The sequence below is a fragment of the Molothrus aeneus genome, chromosome 12 (assembly GCF_037042795.1).
Source record: "Molothrus aeneus isolate 106 chromosome 12, BPBGC_Maene_1.0, whole genome shotgun sequence".
In the NCBI taxonomy this organism is placed as follows: Eukaryota; Metazoa; Chordata; class Aves; order Passeriformes; family Icteridae; genus Molothrus; species Molothrus aeneus.
The window spans coordinates 13,840,123-13,856,348 of NC_089657.1; the positions used below are offsets into that span (position 1 = coordinate 13,840,123).

Genomic DNA, 16,226 nt, shown 5'->3' on the forward strand with positions numbered 1-16,226 from the left:
CTACAAATCAATCCTTGCAGTTGTTATTCTCCTCTCTGCATTTAGTACACTGATTCATGGAGGTTTTGATCTTTTATTCAGATTACTGCAAAAATGGGGATTTATTTCCACAGAAACAACAGAGAGAACAGGCGTATGCATAATCTCTTCCTTATTGCCATTGTGGAAGGACACTTCAGAACTGATGCCCATCTAAAAAACTTAAATTTCAAAATTCTAAAGTATCTTTAGTTCTCTGATTAATCTCTCACTAATGTGAAGATCTGGAGTCAGTAGAAATCCTTTACTACACGGCAGTTATGAATAAATTCCCCTCTTTACCTAAAACCACTTTGTGGCTATAAAAGTAAAAGTCCATTTTCATAGCGTTGATGTGAACTTGATGCCTTGTGAAGGCTGACCTAGAACAGAGACTAGACAGAGCTAAAGAATGAAGTAGATATTTATTCAAAGACTGCAATGGATCCACCTTGGGCAACACCAGAGCCCAGCCAGGGCTACACCCAAGATGAACCCAAAATGGACAACCAGTAAAGGGGTCTCACACTTTTATAAGTTTTGGTCCATTTGCATATTGAAATTAATTATCCAATTATGGGTTTGGTTATGAAGTCCCATCCTTCTTGTTTTTCTCTCTTCAGTCCATGTTGTTTATGCTCTTGGCCCTGAGATATGGGCCACTTGTCCTTGGTTCCCAGCTAGAGAAGGAATGTTTTGTTTCCCTATTCTGTGAAGAGACTATCTCCTAATATGAAGCTCAGAAGTACACACTAAAGCAGTACAGAATCTAAAAACTATAAAAGCTAAAACCTGAGGCATCAAACTTAATTCTGTGCTTTGCAGAGTTAACCCAAAACCTCCCAGAGGCACTCTTGGCTGGCTCAGAGGCCGTGCAGCACTCACCGCCTCCACCAGGCTGTCGGCGCTCCTCTGCTTGTCGCTGTGTTTGTGCCGCAGGTCATTGGGCACGGTCAGGCTGGCTGGGGTGAACGTCCTGTAGGAGATGTCGGGGTCATCTGTGTACCAGGAGCTCCTGTGCAGGGAGGGCAGGCTGCCATTCATGTGCTCTGTGGAGTCAGCCCTGTCCACCTGGATCAGAGGGGTGTAATAGGGGGAACGCTCCCTGTTGGGAGGTGTGGCGGGTGGGGTGGCCCAGGAGCGCGTTGAGCGACTCGGGGAGTGTTTATGAGCTTTGCTGGAATCCAGACCTGCCACAGCCATCACCTGGCAAAGGGAAGCATTTTAGAAGTTAGTGATTTCAGATGCTCAGTCATACTCATTTCTCACTTCAGCAGTTAGCTCAAACCAATTTCTCAGGCAGCAGCTAGGCAAAGTCAACATCTTCTGATGTGTAATAGAGGAACAGGACTGAAATTGGTAAATTGAATCAACAAAATGGTATTTTTTCCATTTTACTTATATCACAAAATCTTTTTGAATATGTTAATATATTAAATAAATATATATTAATAAATAAATATATATTAATATATTAAAGAAAACAAAATAAAGAAATATTCCTTCTGTCCAGGACAGGATAGGAAGCTGTCAGCATTTTCCAAGCTGGGCACAGAGCCTCAGAAAGTGTCTGAGTTGTACTTGCAAATTTTCACAAATGGAATTGAGATAGGCAAACATTAATAGACAGCTGCTGTATTATGCAGTCCTGGTCAAACTTTAGGGCATGAGCACTTTGTAAGCACTCGGAGTCCAAGGGGCAGGCTACTCATTCTGTGTTTTGTACAAGGTCGATGTTTGAGAAGCCTTGGGTCTAGCAATGAATACACCAGTGCTGCTTCAAACAACAGTGAAAGTCAGGAGTGAAATGTAGAGGCTGGAAAGATTTAATTCACTGTTGGTTAAGGAAGAGTTTGGGTTTACCTGCTGTTGCATTAAGTGAAGGGGCAAAGCCGTGCGATGGTGAAAATTAGGAGAGAGCGGGATGTCGTCTTGGCTACTTTGTCGGCGGAGGCATTCGAAGTTAAAGGAAGATCGTCTGTGTGCTACAGGGAAACCATAATTCATTAGAAAAACAAAGTATTTTTCCTCAAAGTCTATTATTTCCAGAAATCCAGGGTGAGTGAGCTGTGATACAAATTAAAACAGATCCTCCAGTAAGAAAGAAGTTGTGCTAATAGAAGCAAGTGGCAGATTATAAGATAAAGGACAGATTAACCACATAAGCAAAAGCAGTCTAAGGTGGAAATCATAGAAGGAACCTAACATGACAGAACTGGAAGCATCTGTTTCAGGAAACAAGCAGCTGACTGCCTCACATTGATGCAGCTGACTGGCTCAGACTCTCAACTGCAGAGTTTTGCCATAACCTGCTGTGACTTTCTTCTTCCCTCCCCATGGCTTCAAGCTCTCCATTCTAATAAACCAGATTTCCCAAAGAAAATATGAAATCTGCAGTTCCTTGGAAGCAATATGCAATATGTAAAACCATATCCAAGTCAACTCAGGTTGTCAATTCCTGATGGTTATTCTGTTGTTTAGCACAGCAATCATCCACGGTCTCTGCTGTTATGTGCACATTCATGATAGAAAAAAAAGTAGAAATTTGAACTGAATCAAGATGTTTGGCTAATGTGGAGATGTTTCAGCTGACCTTGTTGAAAGCCTGCAGAATGATGGGAAGCACGTGGATATCATTCCCCTCTGCCAGCTTCAATGCTCAGAGAGCCTGGATGCTGAACTGCAGCTGGAATCTAGATCCAGTCTCACAGCTGTAAGCACTGGAGTGGGACACTGGGGAGAACATGGCTGTACCAAATGCCATGGAGTTATGGCACCCCACAGTTATTATCAGACACTTCATGCTGGTTGCTAAGAAAGAGCCACTGAACTAGAACAGGCACTTCCACGAGGTCATTCTGTCTAATTAAAGCAAACTTTGTCCCTCTCCCTTATCTCTATGGCAAATCCAAACAGAGGGATGTAAGCCTTAGCTCCTGATCCTCATATGATAAAATGTCCCAAAACCAAAATGCATAGTAAGCAACCCAAAAAGTCCCTTCATCCAACACAAGACACTTCTTTGCACATGCTTCCCTGCAGAGAAGAGGCTGAAAGAACATCTCAGTTGTTCCTCAGTACACTTCTGGAAGCTGCTCAAATACTGTGGAGATGAGTTTGGCATAGAAGCATCCAGAAAGCTTGCACAGAGCTCAATTTACTGACTGCAGTACTCAGCCAAGGCACTGGATGTTATGTTCACTTGGACTGATTCAGATGCTAGCAGGAGCTGTTGAGTGCAATGTTGCACATTCTTTTTTTTTTTTTTTCTTTTTTCTTTATAGTGTGAAAAAATCAAGGCTTCCTCCCCAGGCCAAACAGCCCATACACTACCTACAAATAATAGATTTGAGGTTCTTTTAAAATCTGCTCAGATACTGAGCTGCTAAAAATCTCTCAACTCTTTTCCTGAATATAAAATAAATGGTTATGACAGGAGGTCTGACACTGATTGCTCTTATGACATTACATTGGTGCAAGTCAAGGACTTCCTAAATTACCCTTACGCAACTTCGATCAGAACTATGTCCTCTTATCCTAGAATATCAAATAATCTTATCTAGTACCTTAATCAAGTTTCCTGTAGATGAGATAAAAAGCATCATTTCCTCTAAATAAATTACTGCCAAACACTGTCATTTAAACTTTATCTCCAAGACTGCAGTTAGAGGAAACCTTTAACCCTCCACTCAAAACATTTTCATGGGCAGACCCAGGACAATTTTTATATGAAATTTTTTCTCCTGCAATCTGTGGAATGGGTATAAAAAGCACCTATCTATTTCTTTGGCTTAAAATTCCTCTGTTATCAGAGAGGCTTGTAGAAAGATGTACAGGGGTCTCCTTTCACAGTCTCTCCTTCATCTGATGTGCTTCCCTTCTACTACTGGAAGACAGACAGCAGCTTTCTGTACCCTTCAGTACTGTTCAGCTGAGTTATTCGCTCTCTGTGGTGCAAGACTCATTCTGCCCCCTGTAACCCCTAAGGGCAGAAAGCCAAAAAGCAGAGAGCATTGCCAGTCTTATAAGGAGATGAGTGCCTAAAGTGTAGATCCAGTACTGGCAGTATTGCTGGAGAATGCTACATTCATTTTAGAAAAATATATTTTGCTGCTGCCTTTTATCACAGCTTTCTGTAGCTTTAAACAGTCTAAGACTGTACCTCAGATATAAAATTATCTCAATACACTTGAGAATCTCTGAGACAAGAAAAAGCCTTAAAAAGACGTTGCTTTTGCACTCAGAGGTCAAAGCTCAAACCCAAGAATTTTGAGTCTGTGCCTAGTTTCACCAGAGGATTAGCACTGCTAATCTCTGCAGTATGGCCTGGAACATACAAAGACAGGATCACAAGATAAGAACCAATATTGTTCTTGAGATAAGGAAAAGCCAAGGGATAGATACAAAGAAGAGAAGAAATGAAAATTAAAGAATCAGGGAAAAAAACATCTGTTGACAATGCTAATTCTATCTATAAATTGAAACATCTTCTCCCTCAGAAGAAACACAGAATTTTAAGCATCATTCCTGAGACAGCAGAATAAGTACCAATGTCAATCTGAAATAAGATGCTTAAAATCCAAGTTTAAGAAAAAAAATCCTTTTTAAACTGGAATCTGTCTGAATGTATTTGAATTATTTCAGATTTGCAAAGCAATTGTCCTTAATGTACTTACGTGGTGGTGTTGGAGGTAGCAGCCGTCTCCTAGGAGATCTTTTTGTATCATAACAGATCTGTGAATCATCTTCCTCAAAAAAACCATGTGGGTGATGGTAACCTTTTGGTCTCTCAAAATCTGATTCATGGCAGTGATATCTACAGTGATAATCATATCTATGCCTTCATTAAAAAAAATAAAGAAAACATTCTTTCAGTGAGTTTTATAAGCAGTTACAAAATTAGTTTCCTTCTAAAAGATTTTCAAGTCTACTTTTTCTCCAGGAAGAGAATTAAACACTGCATTCTGTAATTGCACAACTCAGATTTAAAATTCAGTTTCTGTAGGATTTTGAGAGGGCATATACTTCTCTAGTCAGGTCAATTCTCAGGTTAAATTTTTAATCATGTTGTATTTTCAATGAATTTATTCTTACCAGTACAGGCAAAAATGTAAGATCTCAGTCACACACTGCTTAAAAAAGTAAAATAAATACTCTCTTCTACTCCTGCCATGCTCTCTTGACAGCCCTGGCTAAGGTGCAGAGCATAGAAGTTCAGAATGGATTTAAGCCTCTTACATTCTGGATATTCTCATGTTTAAAATCAGATCTTGAAAGGGTGTTACTTGATGCTGACTGTAATACAAAAAAAAAAAATATTGACCTGAGAATTCTGTAAAATTTAGCTTTCATGCAAATCAATGGGATGCAGATTATGGTGCCAATCTCGCCAGAAATCAGCTGGTGAATGTAGCCCATATAGCAGGAGGAGGAGGAGGAGAATTCAGCATGTCTGGCACTTTAACATATCCACTTATGGATCTAAGATAAAATGGCAATAAATTCCTCTACTTCTGGGCTGGACTTGAACATTTTTCAAAAATGGACAGAAGTGGAGATTATATTTGAGATGCTACTGAATGTAGTCAGTAGAAGGGAAACATTCTCTCTTTGGAATACTCTCCTTTCCTCATCATTTCCCATTTCAGCAGTTGTGGAGCATTAATTTCATTCGAGAATTTGCAGTGTGAATGTGCTTAGTGAAGCCTTTACATCTATGTACGTAAAATACCAAAATATTTTTGCACACTATTTTATTTAACAAATATTTTTATTTAACAAATATCCTCACCTGTTTCCTGACAACATACTGTCATCTTCATAATATTCTTCTCCACTGTAATAGTCCTGCTCTGCCAGATAATGATCATCATTGCAGTAGTCTTGCACTTCGTGTTCTTCCCGGCGAATGGTCGGACGGCGCCCGTCACCAGTGTCAGACCTGGAAGCAGCAACCAAATAGGAATTTTTATTCTATTTATATCAATTATGTATTGTTTACAATGTTCTTATAATTCTTTTAATGTTCTTCAAGGAGGAGAAGAAAAAGACAAGCATTAACAACTCTCTAGTTCAGGATGTGGCGTTACAGCAGTGCAGTTCAGAACGTGAATGATGTACCTGTTTCTTAAAGATGGCCTTCCTTTATTTCCTTCTGGTACAATAGAAAAGCAATAAAAAGATGCTCAGTGAAATCAAATACAATCAAGACTTTTTATATTCTATACATTGTCATTTGGAAAAACACAGCCTCTCTCCAATGCCTGAAGTTTGACAAATGGCTCAAATATTAAGAAGTTTTCACTGAGGTATTCAAAAAGAAATCTGAAATGGGTATGCAAATCTAGACATTAAAACCACCACTGAGCATCCATTTACCAATGCACTTTAATTAAAACAATAGATCTTATATTTTAAGAAGTGCTTAGAAAATATTCAGACAGAAGACCAGGAAAGATTTTGGGTTCCCTATAAAAGGAACTGTACACATTAACATTTATCAAAGCTAACACCAGTGGTTTTCCAGTCTTGGTAAGTCAATTTTTAACAAGGGCTACAATCAGGTGTGATCTTTAGCCTGTTGAAAACTGCAGAAACCTGCTTGGACTTTCAAAAGGGCTTAAATAATTTTGAACTTTAACAAAAGTTTGTCCTTTTAGAATAGGCAGTAAAAAAATAGACTTAGAAATTGTCACTTGAGTTACTGAGCCTATGCATTGTTATACAGTTAATTTAGAAAAGAAACAGGAAAGGAGAGGAAAAAAAAAGAAAAACTTCCTGTCCTCTTCAATTATGTCAGAACAATATCAACTCACCTAATATATGTTTCATAGTAGCGTGTTCTATCCAGGTAGGCCACAAAAATGAGAAAAATATTTTAAGAACAAGTCATTTAGAGAAACTCTTTGGTGATTACAATGTCTGTGCTGTAACTAATGATTTCACTTCAAAGACAACTGCTACTTTCAAACCCCAGTAAAGATTTATGCATTTCCCATTCATCAGTGCTACATTTTAAATACAGCTTACACATTGGTAGGCAACAGAAATGAAGATTCAAATTAATTTCACTTAGCTTAAGTTTCCTATAGTGCATTTATAAGTTTATTTAAAAACAAAGGCATATTTAAGTTTACCTCCTACTGCTTGGCCTTCTTCTCTTCTCATGGTCAGCCCTGGAGTGTGAGCGGTAACCGTTCTCAGATCGGTGCTCACGATTCCCAAAACTTGGGTGTTTTCCATGGACTTTGGACACGTTGGCATTATTGAGATTGGCATTTGTTGAGTTTGGAACATGCTTTCCTACTGAGTTGTGGTTATGATGGTTGTGGTACAGAGAGTTTCCTGCCTGATGGTACATGTTTTTCTCAGGATCACTTGCAGAGGGAATTGAAGGCCGCTGGACGTGTAAGGGACGGTGTGTGGTGTTGATTTGGTGAAAGGAATCTCGTCTGTCACTGCTAATGTGGTTTATGTGGTTGCCAAAGAGGGCACCATTCCTCTGTTTTAGGGGAAGAGAAAGAAAGAATTATATCAGAAACCTTAACAGAACATACTCTTGACAGTGACAACTTACTTTTCTCTCCTACATGCATAGAAAAGTAGCAATTCAAGTAACCTGTGATCTTTCTTTCTAATTTTATGATGCTTCAGATGGGATCTCCTGGAGTGACAGAGATGTGATTGTGGTGATGACAATATTGTATTTCAGAGTCAAATCAACAGTATACTGTGATCATTATTCTTTTCCACCCAAGTAAAAGTGACATATCCAGCTTTCTCCACATTTTATTACGCAGGAGAAACCTAGATTCCCATAAATAAACATGCACCAGCTTCCTCAGAAAGAGATGTGTTTGCTTAATTTTTGGGAAGGCCTTGGTGAAGTTCTGTGCTGCTCTCCCAGGGCAGGGGTTTGCAGCAGGAGTCACTCAGACAGGATGGAGTGCCATGCAACAGCTTGCAAGCAAATCCCAGGAGGGAACATTCAGCTCCAGTGCTTCCATTCTTTCTTCTCGCAGAGGTACAAGAAAGAGTTTCTGTTTATCAGCCCTGGGAGTGTGATGGATGGTGAAAGAAAGGATGAGGTGCTAAGGTATGACTGTGACATGCAGCTGTCTTGGACACCTGACCCAGGTTAGGGAGCCTCCCTGTCTAGCCAGGTGTGGGTCCCGGATGACAGCAGTCTGAGTTGCAGCTCAATCTAGAGAAGACAGGAGGTAATGATGGTTGGCAGAGAAATGCATCTACTGGTGGCAGCTGAGGCACCGTCTCCAGTGCCACATCCTCCTTTTTGCAAAGGACAGTAGCAAGCTATGGGGCTTCTGCTGTAATTCCTGCAGAAGCATGATTTTACATCTGCTTCTTCTGAAATGATTGGGAAAAAATGTTTCCTTGCTGGCTGAGAAATGGTTTGCAGACTGCCTCTGATTATAACACCAGATTTACATATTCACCATTTAGGACTAAATAACATTAAGAGGAAACCTAATTTTTTTTCTAATTGATTCTTATTGATATCCCTCATGGGATTGGAAATGGCATTTTATTTAGTTGATCTCTGTGTAACCCCGTGTATTCAGTTTTAAATATGCAGCTCCGTGTCTGTTGTGGCTTGCTTGCATAGACTTTCATTCTCTTCTTCCTATCTACCACTGCAGAGGTTAAAACCGGTTTCAACCTTGCCTCTATCAAAATTTGAGATGGCAAGGTTCATACCTTTTGATAGGATTTGCCTAAGAAAAAATAAGAATTCATGAGAAAGAATTAGGGGCAGGAGAAACATCCTGCAGGAACTGCTTCCTAAATTTATGAAGAAATGCAAGTGTCCTGATACTACCATTTTTATAGATGTATACATAAAATATCATTATATATAAAATATTTCTATTTTCTGATTTGAGGGGTTTAAAAGTATTACTATGTTATTTCATATTCAAGGACAAGTTCATTCTTTACGCTCATATTATACAAAAAACAATTCACATGGTTGTGTTCTGACATTACTTTATAAACATCTTCCTCCTCCTCTGGATTGTTTTCCTCTGGTTCATCATCTTGCAAGTCACAGGAAATAGCTCGGCGTATTTCTGGGCCAATATCATGAAGTGTCCTTAGTCCTGCCTAAATCAATGACAACACCATAATACATTAGGAATGCAAATTCTTTTTTGCTCTTTAATTACTGGTGTTAAAATTATTTTAAAGGACAGTTAACAGTTTTTGTTAATACATCCACAGAGGATGTATTCAGCTGTAAGTTCCTTTACTGATATTAACAAAAAGTTTATATATTCCAGTACCACCCTGGTAGTACTGAGGTGATCGTGTCTTTATTATCACAGTGTAGATACTGACTAAAACACCACTGATGTTTATGGACCCCTATAGAAGAAAAATTAATCTTATTAAAAATCAGCAAGAACTATAATAAAATGCATTTCAATGAGATGTATATTTAATGTTCAAAACATGTTTGCAGCCTGTGTCAACAAAGGAAACACAAGGAGATCTTTGCTATAGCAACAGCAATTTTAGCAGAGCTCAGATGGAAAAGAAAGCAGTGAAATAATTCCAGCTCATCTACACTGCACTGTGATTTGCAGATATTTGGTTTAAAGCTTTAGTTTAGGACAGAAAACCATTGAGTTACAGCAGCAGAGACTCAGTGTATACCAGTTCAGATTCCTCTCAAGTTTGCTACCACAAGCAACATTTAGGAAAAGGGATGAAGCTGACACTGCCCAGGACAGACCTGCACATCAGGGAGGAGAGAGACATCATACCCACCCCAAGAGCTCAGTGCTTTGCAGGCCTTACTTCAAACAGGAGAAAATTCCTCCTGATTTAACTCTGCCTGCTATGATCCCAAGCAAGAGTAACAATCTCATTCTTCCCAGCAACTTCCTTTATCTCCTCAGGTTCAGAAAAATCCAAGATGTGTGTGTTTAACCCTTTACCACTACACATACACTACTAAAAATCCTGCACAGCACTTGGCTCAATTTTTGGTTATAATCTAAAAACCTGACATTCTTTTTTAACATTTTTTAAGGAGATGTGAGGGCTGTCCCAGCACAACACTGACATTGCACGTTACTTGCCCTGGGGTAGCACAAGGATGTGCAGAGAATTTTGTGTTTCAGAGTTGCAGAAGGAGCTGAGAGACCCTGGAGAGCCCCAAACATGGCTTGGTCTCATTCATGCTGTTTCCTCACACACTCCCAGGAGCACACCCAGAACTGCTCAAAACAGAAACAGCTTTGCTGAGGAGAAAAATGGCATTTATGCAGTGTGGGCAATCAGAACCTGGAAAGGGATAAACCAAAAAGCTTCGAACTTTAATGGGGTAGATTTACTACAGGCTCCACTTCAGGTTTCACTCACTCCAGTATTTCCCTTCCTGAAAAAGGTGCCTGACTAATCACATTACCTACATCTATTTGGCAATTCCGTTTTCCTCCTGAGGGATGAACTTTGAGAGTTATGCTATAATTGAACAAGGCTCTAAAAATCATTTACTAGTGAGTTAATATACAATACTTCATGAATACATTGTGCTTTCTCCCACTTCTTATGCTAATTGCATAGTCAGAACCTCAGCAAGGTTGCTAATGTCATCATTTTGCAAGGTGCTAAAGGAAAGCAAAATTAACACTTTAAGTACAGCTATTCAAGTGGAAGATCAGAGGCTTCTATTGATTTAGCAGAGACAAATGCAGTATTTATTTACTAGAGGACTGCTATTATATTTTGGTTAGTGACTATTCGATAGAAGAGCCACTTGCATTTCACACTCACTACCTGCTGACTTTAGAGCAAAGAGAACGAGAAAGAACAAAAAATCCTCAACTAGCACATGAACATAAAAATAAACTGAGCTTAGTATGAACAGAATACAATTTGAAAACTGCTAAAATAAGGTAATTAGCATCCAGAAAAATACCTGAATAGACCTACACTACAACACTGAACATATAAGATACACATAATAAGAGACACAGCAAAGTCTTGATTGTCCTGAATTATTCTTGCTGGAGAAGCCCATCTCTCAACTGTGGCTGAGTTTTCTGCTCTACAACTGCACAAAAGCTCTGAGTTTTCAGCCAGCCCAGGCTGCCTTTGAGCTGAGCCCTTCTGTGAACACAGCACTGTCAGAGAGCAGCACCAGACAAAATGTAACTCTGACAAAATCTACTAGCTCAAACTCCTGTCTGCCAAATTGTGACAAAGCCCCACAAATATATGCCTGGAAGCTGAGAAAAGCCACGTGTATGACAGCAACACACTGAATGGTAATTTAATTTTGATTACATTTCCAGCTGCCTTCTGGCTTACTTCTTGGTGAATTACCTCTCCTTTACTCCAGAGAAAGCCAGGCACCCTTTATCATCTCATCTCTCTCCAGTGAAACTCATTTCCAAGTGACAGATCTCTTGCATTTACACAGTCAGCAGTGGAAGAAAGAAGCCTGGATCACCATGTACAAAGGTTTATGTTTATCACACTAAACCCAGCAGATTTATTCACTCTCAGCCAGCACTGAAGCTCTCAAGCAACACCAGTCTACAGAATTGAGATATTCCTCAGTTTGCTCTAATGAATGACCTACAATGATTTTGTGAACTGTCTCCTGAAAATGACTACTCCCACTCACTGTCTCATCTTACCTGGTGCAATCCAACAGCATCATAAGCAATCTAACATTATATGGGGAGCACCACATCATGATACAAATGCTCATGCTGATCTCACAGTGATAGGACAATTCTTCATTAGATCAGTCAGTTAAAGTAGGACTGATATAAAACCACAGGAACTGGTACTTTTATGTCAGTAGGAAAATCCCTCCTTGGAACCTTAATGAACACTTAATATCTTCTGCAAAGACTGAGGCAGCATGGACTGATCAAACATTTGACTTCATATTCAAGCACTTCAAAACCAAAGATCTCTAAAACAAAAGAGTGCACAGAAACATCAAACCAACCTTCCCCACACCTCTTCTTTGGTTTACAGGGAAGAAGTGTCCTTCAGATACACGTTCTCTACATAATATTGCACATTTTAGTCTACCCAGCAAGAACCCTGGTGACAACGTAACACACAAGATAGCAATGGGAGCACTCCATGTCCTCCATTTTTGAGGTTTTAAAAACTGCTACATTTAAATCAGAGATAAAAGCAAAAGCTGAGCAGATGGGGCTTTTCAAAAAAGAGAGCCTGGATAGTGAATTGTCTACCCTTGCCAGAGGCGTGCTTGTTTCTTTTTCACAAGGACTGCTAAAGTTCTTAGGAGGTGGTTATTGCCCTACCTAGACCTTCATAAGACTTTTATTACATACAGAGATTCAAGATGTGCCACATTCCTGAAGCATCATGTTTTCATGACTTTTTAAAAAATCAAATTTGAGTGTTATAGAGGGATTGCTTCCTCACAGTCCTTGAGCACAGCTCTAACTGTTCTACAGATTTCACTAGAAGTTTGCAAAAGAAGTTATTTCTTGTTCAGACACATGGTTTATCCAAAATTTAACTTTTGATTCCTTCTTTGCTTCATCTTTTTTCCTTGTAGGTGAGAGAAAGATGAGAAGTATCAGTCCAAAGGTTTCTCAGCAAAGCAGTGACACATAGAGTGCTGAACAACATAATTACATGAGAGACCCAAGCATGTCTTTAATTAGGCTTTCCCATAAATGCCCAGAATGACTGCAGATGAACATGGTAATTCTGTGCAGCTGTGCTCTGGAGGCACAACAGCACCTGCAATGTTTTCTGGATGGCATAAGGCATTGATAAGCAGTGCTGGGTCCTAAATAGCATCTCAAAAGATGCCCCTGTCTCTGACACACCAGTGAGATGACACAGATGTGTTTTCAAAAGTAGAAATAACAGAAATGTAGGAGTTCCTCATCCTCAGTGAGAAAATATATCATATGACCAATAACTACCCCTAGACAGGTTATTTAGAGATTTGCCTTAAGAGGCTTGAAAGGCAACTCACACCAAACCATCAAAACATTTGGAAGTTAAACATGTAAACATTATGAAAAGACTGCTTTTAAAAAATGCCAAACAGATTTTAAGTCCACTTCCCACATCTACAGTATGCATAAAAGAGTAACACCATTTTAAATACATGTCTTATATTAAGAAATCCGAGTCTAATGCAAGACTCCAGTCATGACTTTCAGAAAAAAGACCTCAAATGCTTACAAATACTGGAACTACGAAAAATCCTTTTCCCTGTACCTAAATTCAGTCCACAACCACTTTCAGGTATGGTCCAACCTATATATAGATGCAGTTTAAGCTCAGTTTAAGAAGTGCAAGCACACTACCCTTATTTAAATAATATCATTGTCATCTACATTATTTCCAGTGCTCCCTTTTTGAGGTGTCCTAGAGTGGTACCAGGAACTGGAAGACACTGGCAAACTTTGCTTCACAGACAGAGCAATGATATTTATGTATATTTCTATATAAACTCACTAGAACTGGAAAAAAGCAGTCTACAGAACATGAATACTAAATGCTTAGGTTTTCAGAGCTTCACAATCCTGGAAGCCTGGAATGATGCTAAAAACATTCCTGTAAACCACTAGATTATAGGTAAAGAACATGTTTTTACTATCTGTTTATTTTAGAGCAAAGAAAACTACAAAGATTAATAAACCTCAGAGCTACATTGACACTTAAAAATAAACAGAGGTTAGTATGAACAGAATACAATGACAGAACTACTTTTAAAAGGAAACAAGCATGCAGAAAAATAGCTGAATGACCTACACTGTAGCAGTGGACATAGGAGACAAAGTGGTCAAGCCTTGATTGCCCAGAGTTCTCCATCCTGGCAGAGCCGGCTCCCAGCGCTGCAGCTGCACAAAGGCTGCCAGGGCTGAGCCCTTCTGGGAGCACCACAGGAACATCAGAGCACAATTAAATGGGACTTGAGCAAGAAATTAACCCCTCAGCTGATGCCTACCAGAGGGTTTGGCTTTTTTCTTTTTCTATCACCATTTACTACAGGGTTAATAGTGGTTGTAACATTTGCAGAGAGAAAAAATCATGATTAGTTTAATCTGAAACATGTTTCCAAAATCAGGCTCAGGTCAATAAATCAGTGCTTTTATGTACCTGGGATGTGAAAGAAAATATCCTTTAACTTTTATTTCTGTGTATTAACAAAGAGGGCTATACATAAATAAATATGAAATATGGATGTGTTACATATATAATACATCTATATACAGATGTTACAGTAAGTGTTTTCCATAGGAAAAATAGTGCAGAATTAGTTCATTCCCTCTCTGTGCTAGATGAAAGTAATTAAAATTGTTCATGCTTCACTTAACATCTATTTTACTAGCAATGTGACCACTGTTTGGCTCAATACAAGTTTCCATCATTACACAAAGACATCCCTTTCTGACCCAGAAAATATATTTGTGGTTGCTGCACAAGTATCAGTCAATAGCACAAGAAAGGCAGTGGAAACCCTTTTTGTTGGTGACCTCAGGGCATGTGTAACATCACAAAAACAGCATAAACAGGTGACTCAAACTGGTCACCCATCATTTCAGAGTCTCTTGTTCTCTGGCCTTCATAAGGGTGTGCATTCCCCTGGGTCTGCAGAACACAAACTGTGGGGTTCCCAGGGATGCTGTTACTGCAGCTCTGAAGATAGGTTTGGTGATAGTATGCAAGTTTAAACAAAATGCTGGTTTTCATCTGAAGTGTCCTTTTCTGAGTGAGGAGGAATTTGAAACTTCATGGCAGAAAGACTTCCTTGACTTACCAGCATGAGCAGATAATCACCCCCTCCTCAGTTTCTGGGCTGCTGCCTCCCCTCTGACATACCCAAGCAGGAGCCTGGGTTAGGCTGACAGCCAATGCTACACCCTTGAGGAAAACCTGAGCTCTAGAGGATAAAAATCACCCTGAATGAAGTCACTGTGGAGTAAGAAGAGGAATCCCTGCCTGCTGCATTCTCTGGCATACACAAAGCAAATCCAGTTCTGCAGGGAGATCTGCTCTGATTTTCTAACTCAACCCAAACTTCCATTCTTTCTTCTCCTGCACCAACCACAGCTCAAATCCAGTGTCAGAAGAAGCTGCTTTCTTTATTGGAGTTGGGTGGAGGTTCTGGCCCCCAGACATGAGGGGGCTGCCAGGGATATTCTTGTGACACGGTTCACAAGTTTTGGGTTCATATAACCAAACAAAACTCAGACAAAGGATGCAAGTTTCATTTCCATGTATTTAAATGCCTAAGTCTCAATGGCATAAAACCCCTATTCTGTGTATTCTAGTGTTCAATCACCCTGAAATGAAATGCTCTGGGTGTCTCTCTGAAGATACCATCTAACAGTATTTTCACCCATGCTCCTTGGTCATTCTGCCTTCCTGAGTGTGCGGACTGCATCTTTAGCTAAGTCATGTGGCTTCCAAGGGAAGATTTATTCCCACACCTGGTGAAACAGAACTTATTAAAACAACTACTGTAGGCCACCAGAAAGCCTGACTGGACTTCCTGGACTCACAGAATTTTACTCTATGATATGCAATTCTCTTAAGCTAACTAAAGACACTGTGGATGGCTCCCTGTCTTTCATACTACACTTTTTCTGGAAGTGCTTTTCTTGCAGCAAATGTTATTTTTATGACCTTGAACTCTAGTTGTAATATTGTGGAGATTTTGTTTTGCAGTCCTAAAAACCCTCGTGATCTTGCATGTAAAAGTTATTATTCTGCTTTTCTGCCTACATACATGTAAGTCATTCTATCAGAGACAGCAGCATAAGAAGTATATGTTTTTAAAAGTTTTAGCTAAAGGCAAGGCATCCAATTTAATATCCTAGATTACAACTAAAGGATTAGTTAAAAAAAAACCCAAAGTGTAATTCCTTTGGAAAAATAGGACCTTAGGCCATTTGACATTTACAGGATTTCCATTCGGTATCCTCAAAAGTACTGAATGAAATTATTGTAAAAACCCAGCCTCCTGAGCATGAGGAATAAAAGAGGGCAAAGGATTTATCTATCTTTTAAAAAAGGCAGTTTCAGTCTCGTAAAACAGGTAAAATGGCAGCATCCATTAATGTTTTCCCCAACAGCTGTTCTTTGAATTAAAACACAATAGATTCTGTCACCAGGAGCCTTCTGTCTCACAGGAGCTGTTTACTCTCTGAAGGCAGGGAAGTGCGACA

The 16,226-nt window shown here is 39.4% G+C and overlaps 1 protein-coding gene across 2 annotated transcripts in view; it reads right to left on the reverse strand.

Moving 5' to 3' along the window:
• The window catches only part of CACNA1D (calcium voltage-gated channel subunit alpha1 D), a 168,464-nt gene that overhangs the window by 2,752 nt on the left and 149,486 nt on the right, over positions 1-16,226 (reverse strand). For both annotated transcript variants that reach the window (XM_066558320.1, XM_066558319.1), the window contains 7 exons: positions 9,025-9,141; positions 7,155-7,519; positions 6,834-6,860; positions 5,810-5,959; positions 4,695-4,858; positions 1,882-2,003; positions 904-1,224 (listed from right to left, as the gene is read on the reverse strand). In XM_066558320.1, coding sequence (XP_066414417.1) covers positions 904-1,224; positions 1,882-2,003; positions 4,695-4,858; positions 5,810-5,959; positions 6,834-6,860; positions 7,155-7,519; positions 9,025-9,141 — 1,266 coding nt within the window. The remainder of the gene's footprint in view (positions 1-903; positions 1,225-1,881; positions 2,004-4,694; positions 4,859-5,809; positions 5,960-6,833; positions 6,861-7,154; positions 7,520-9,024; positions 9,142-16,226) is intronic.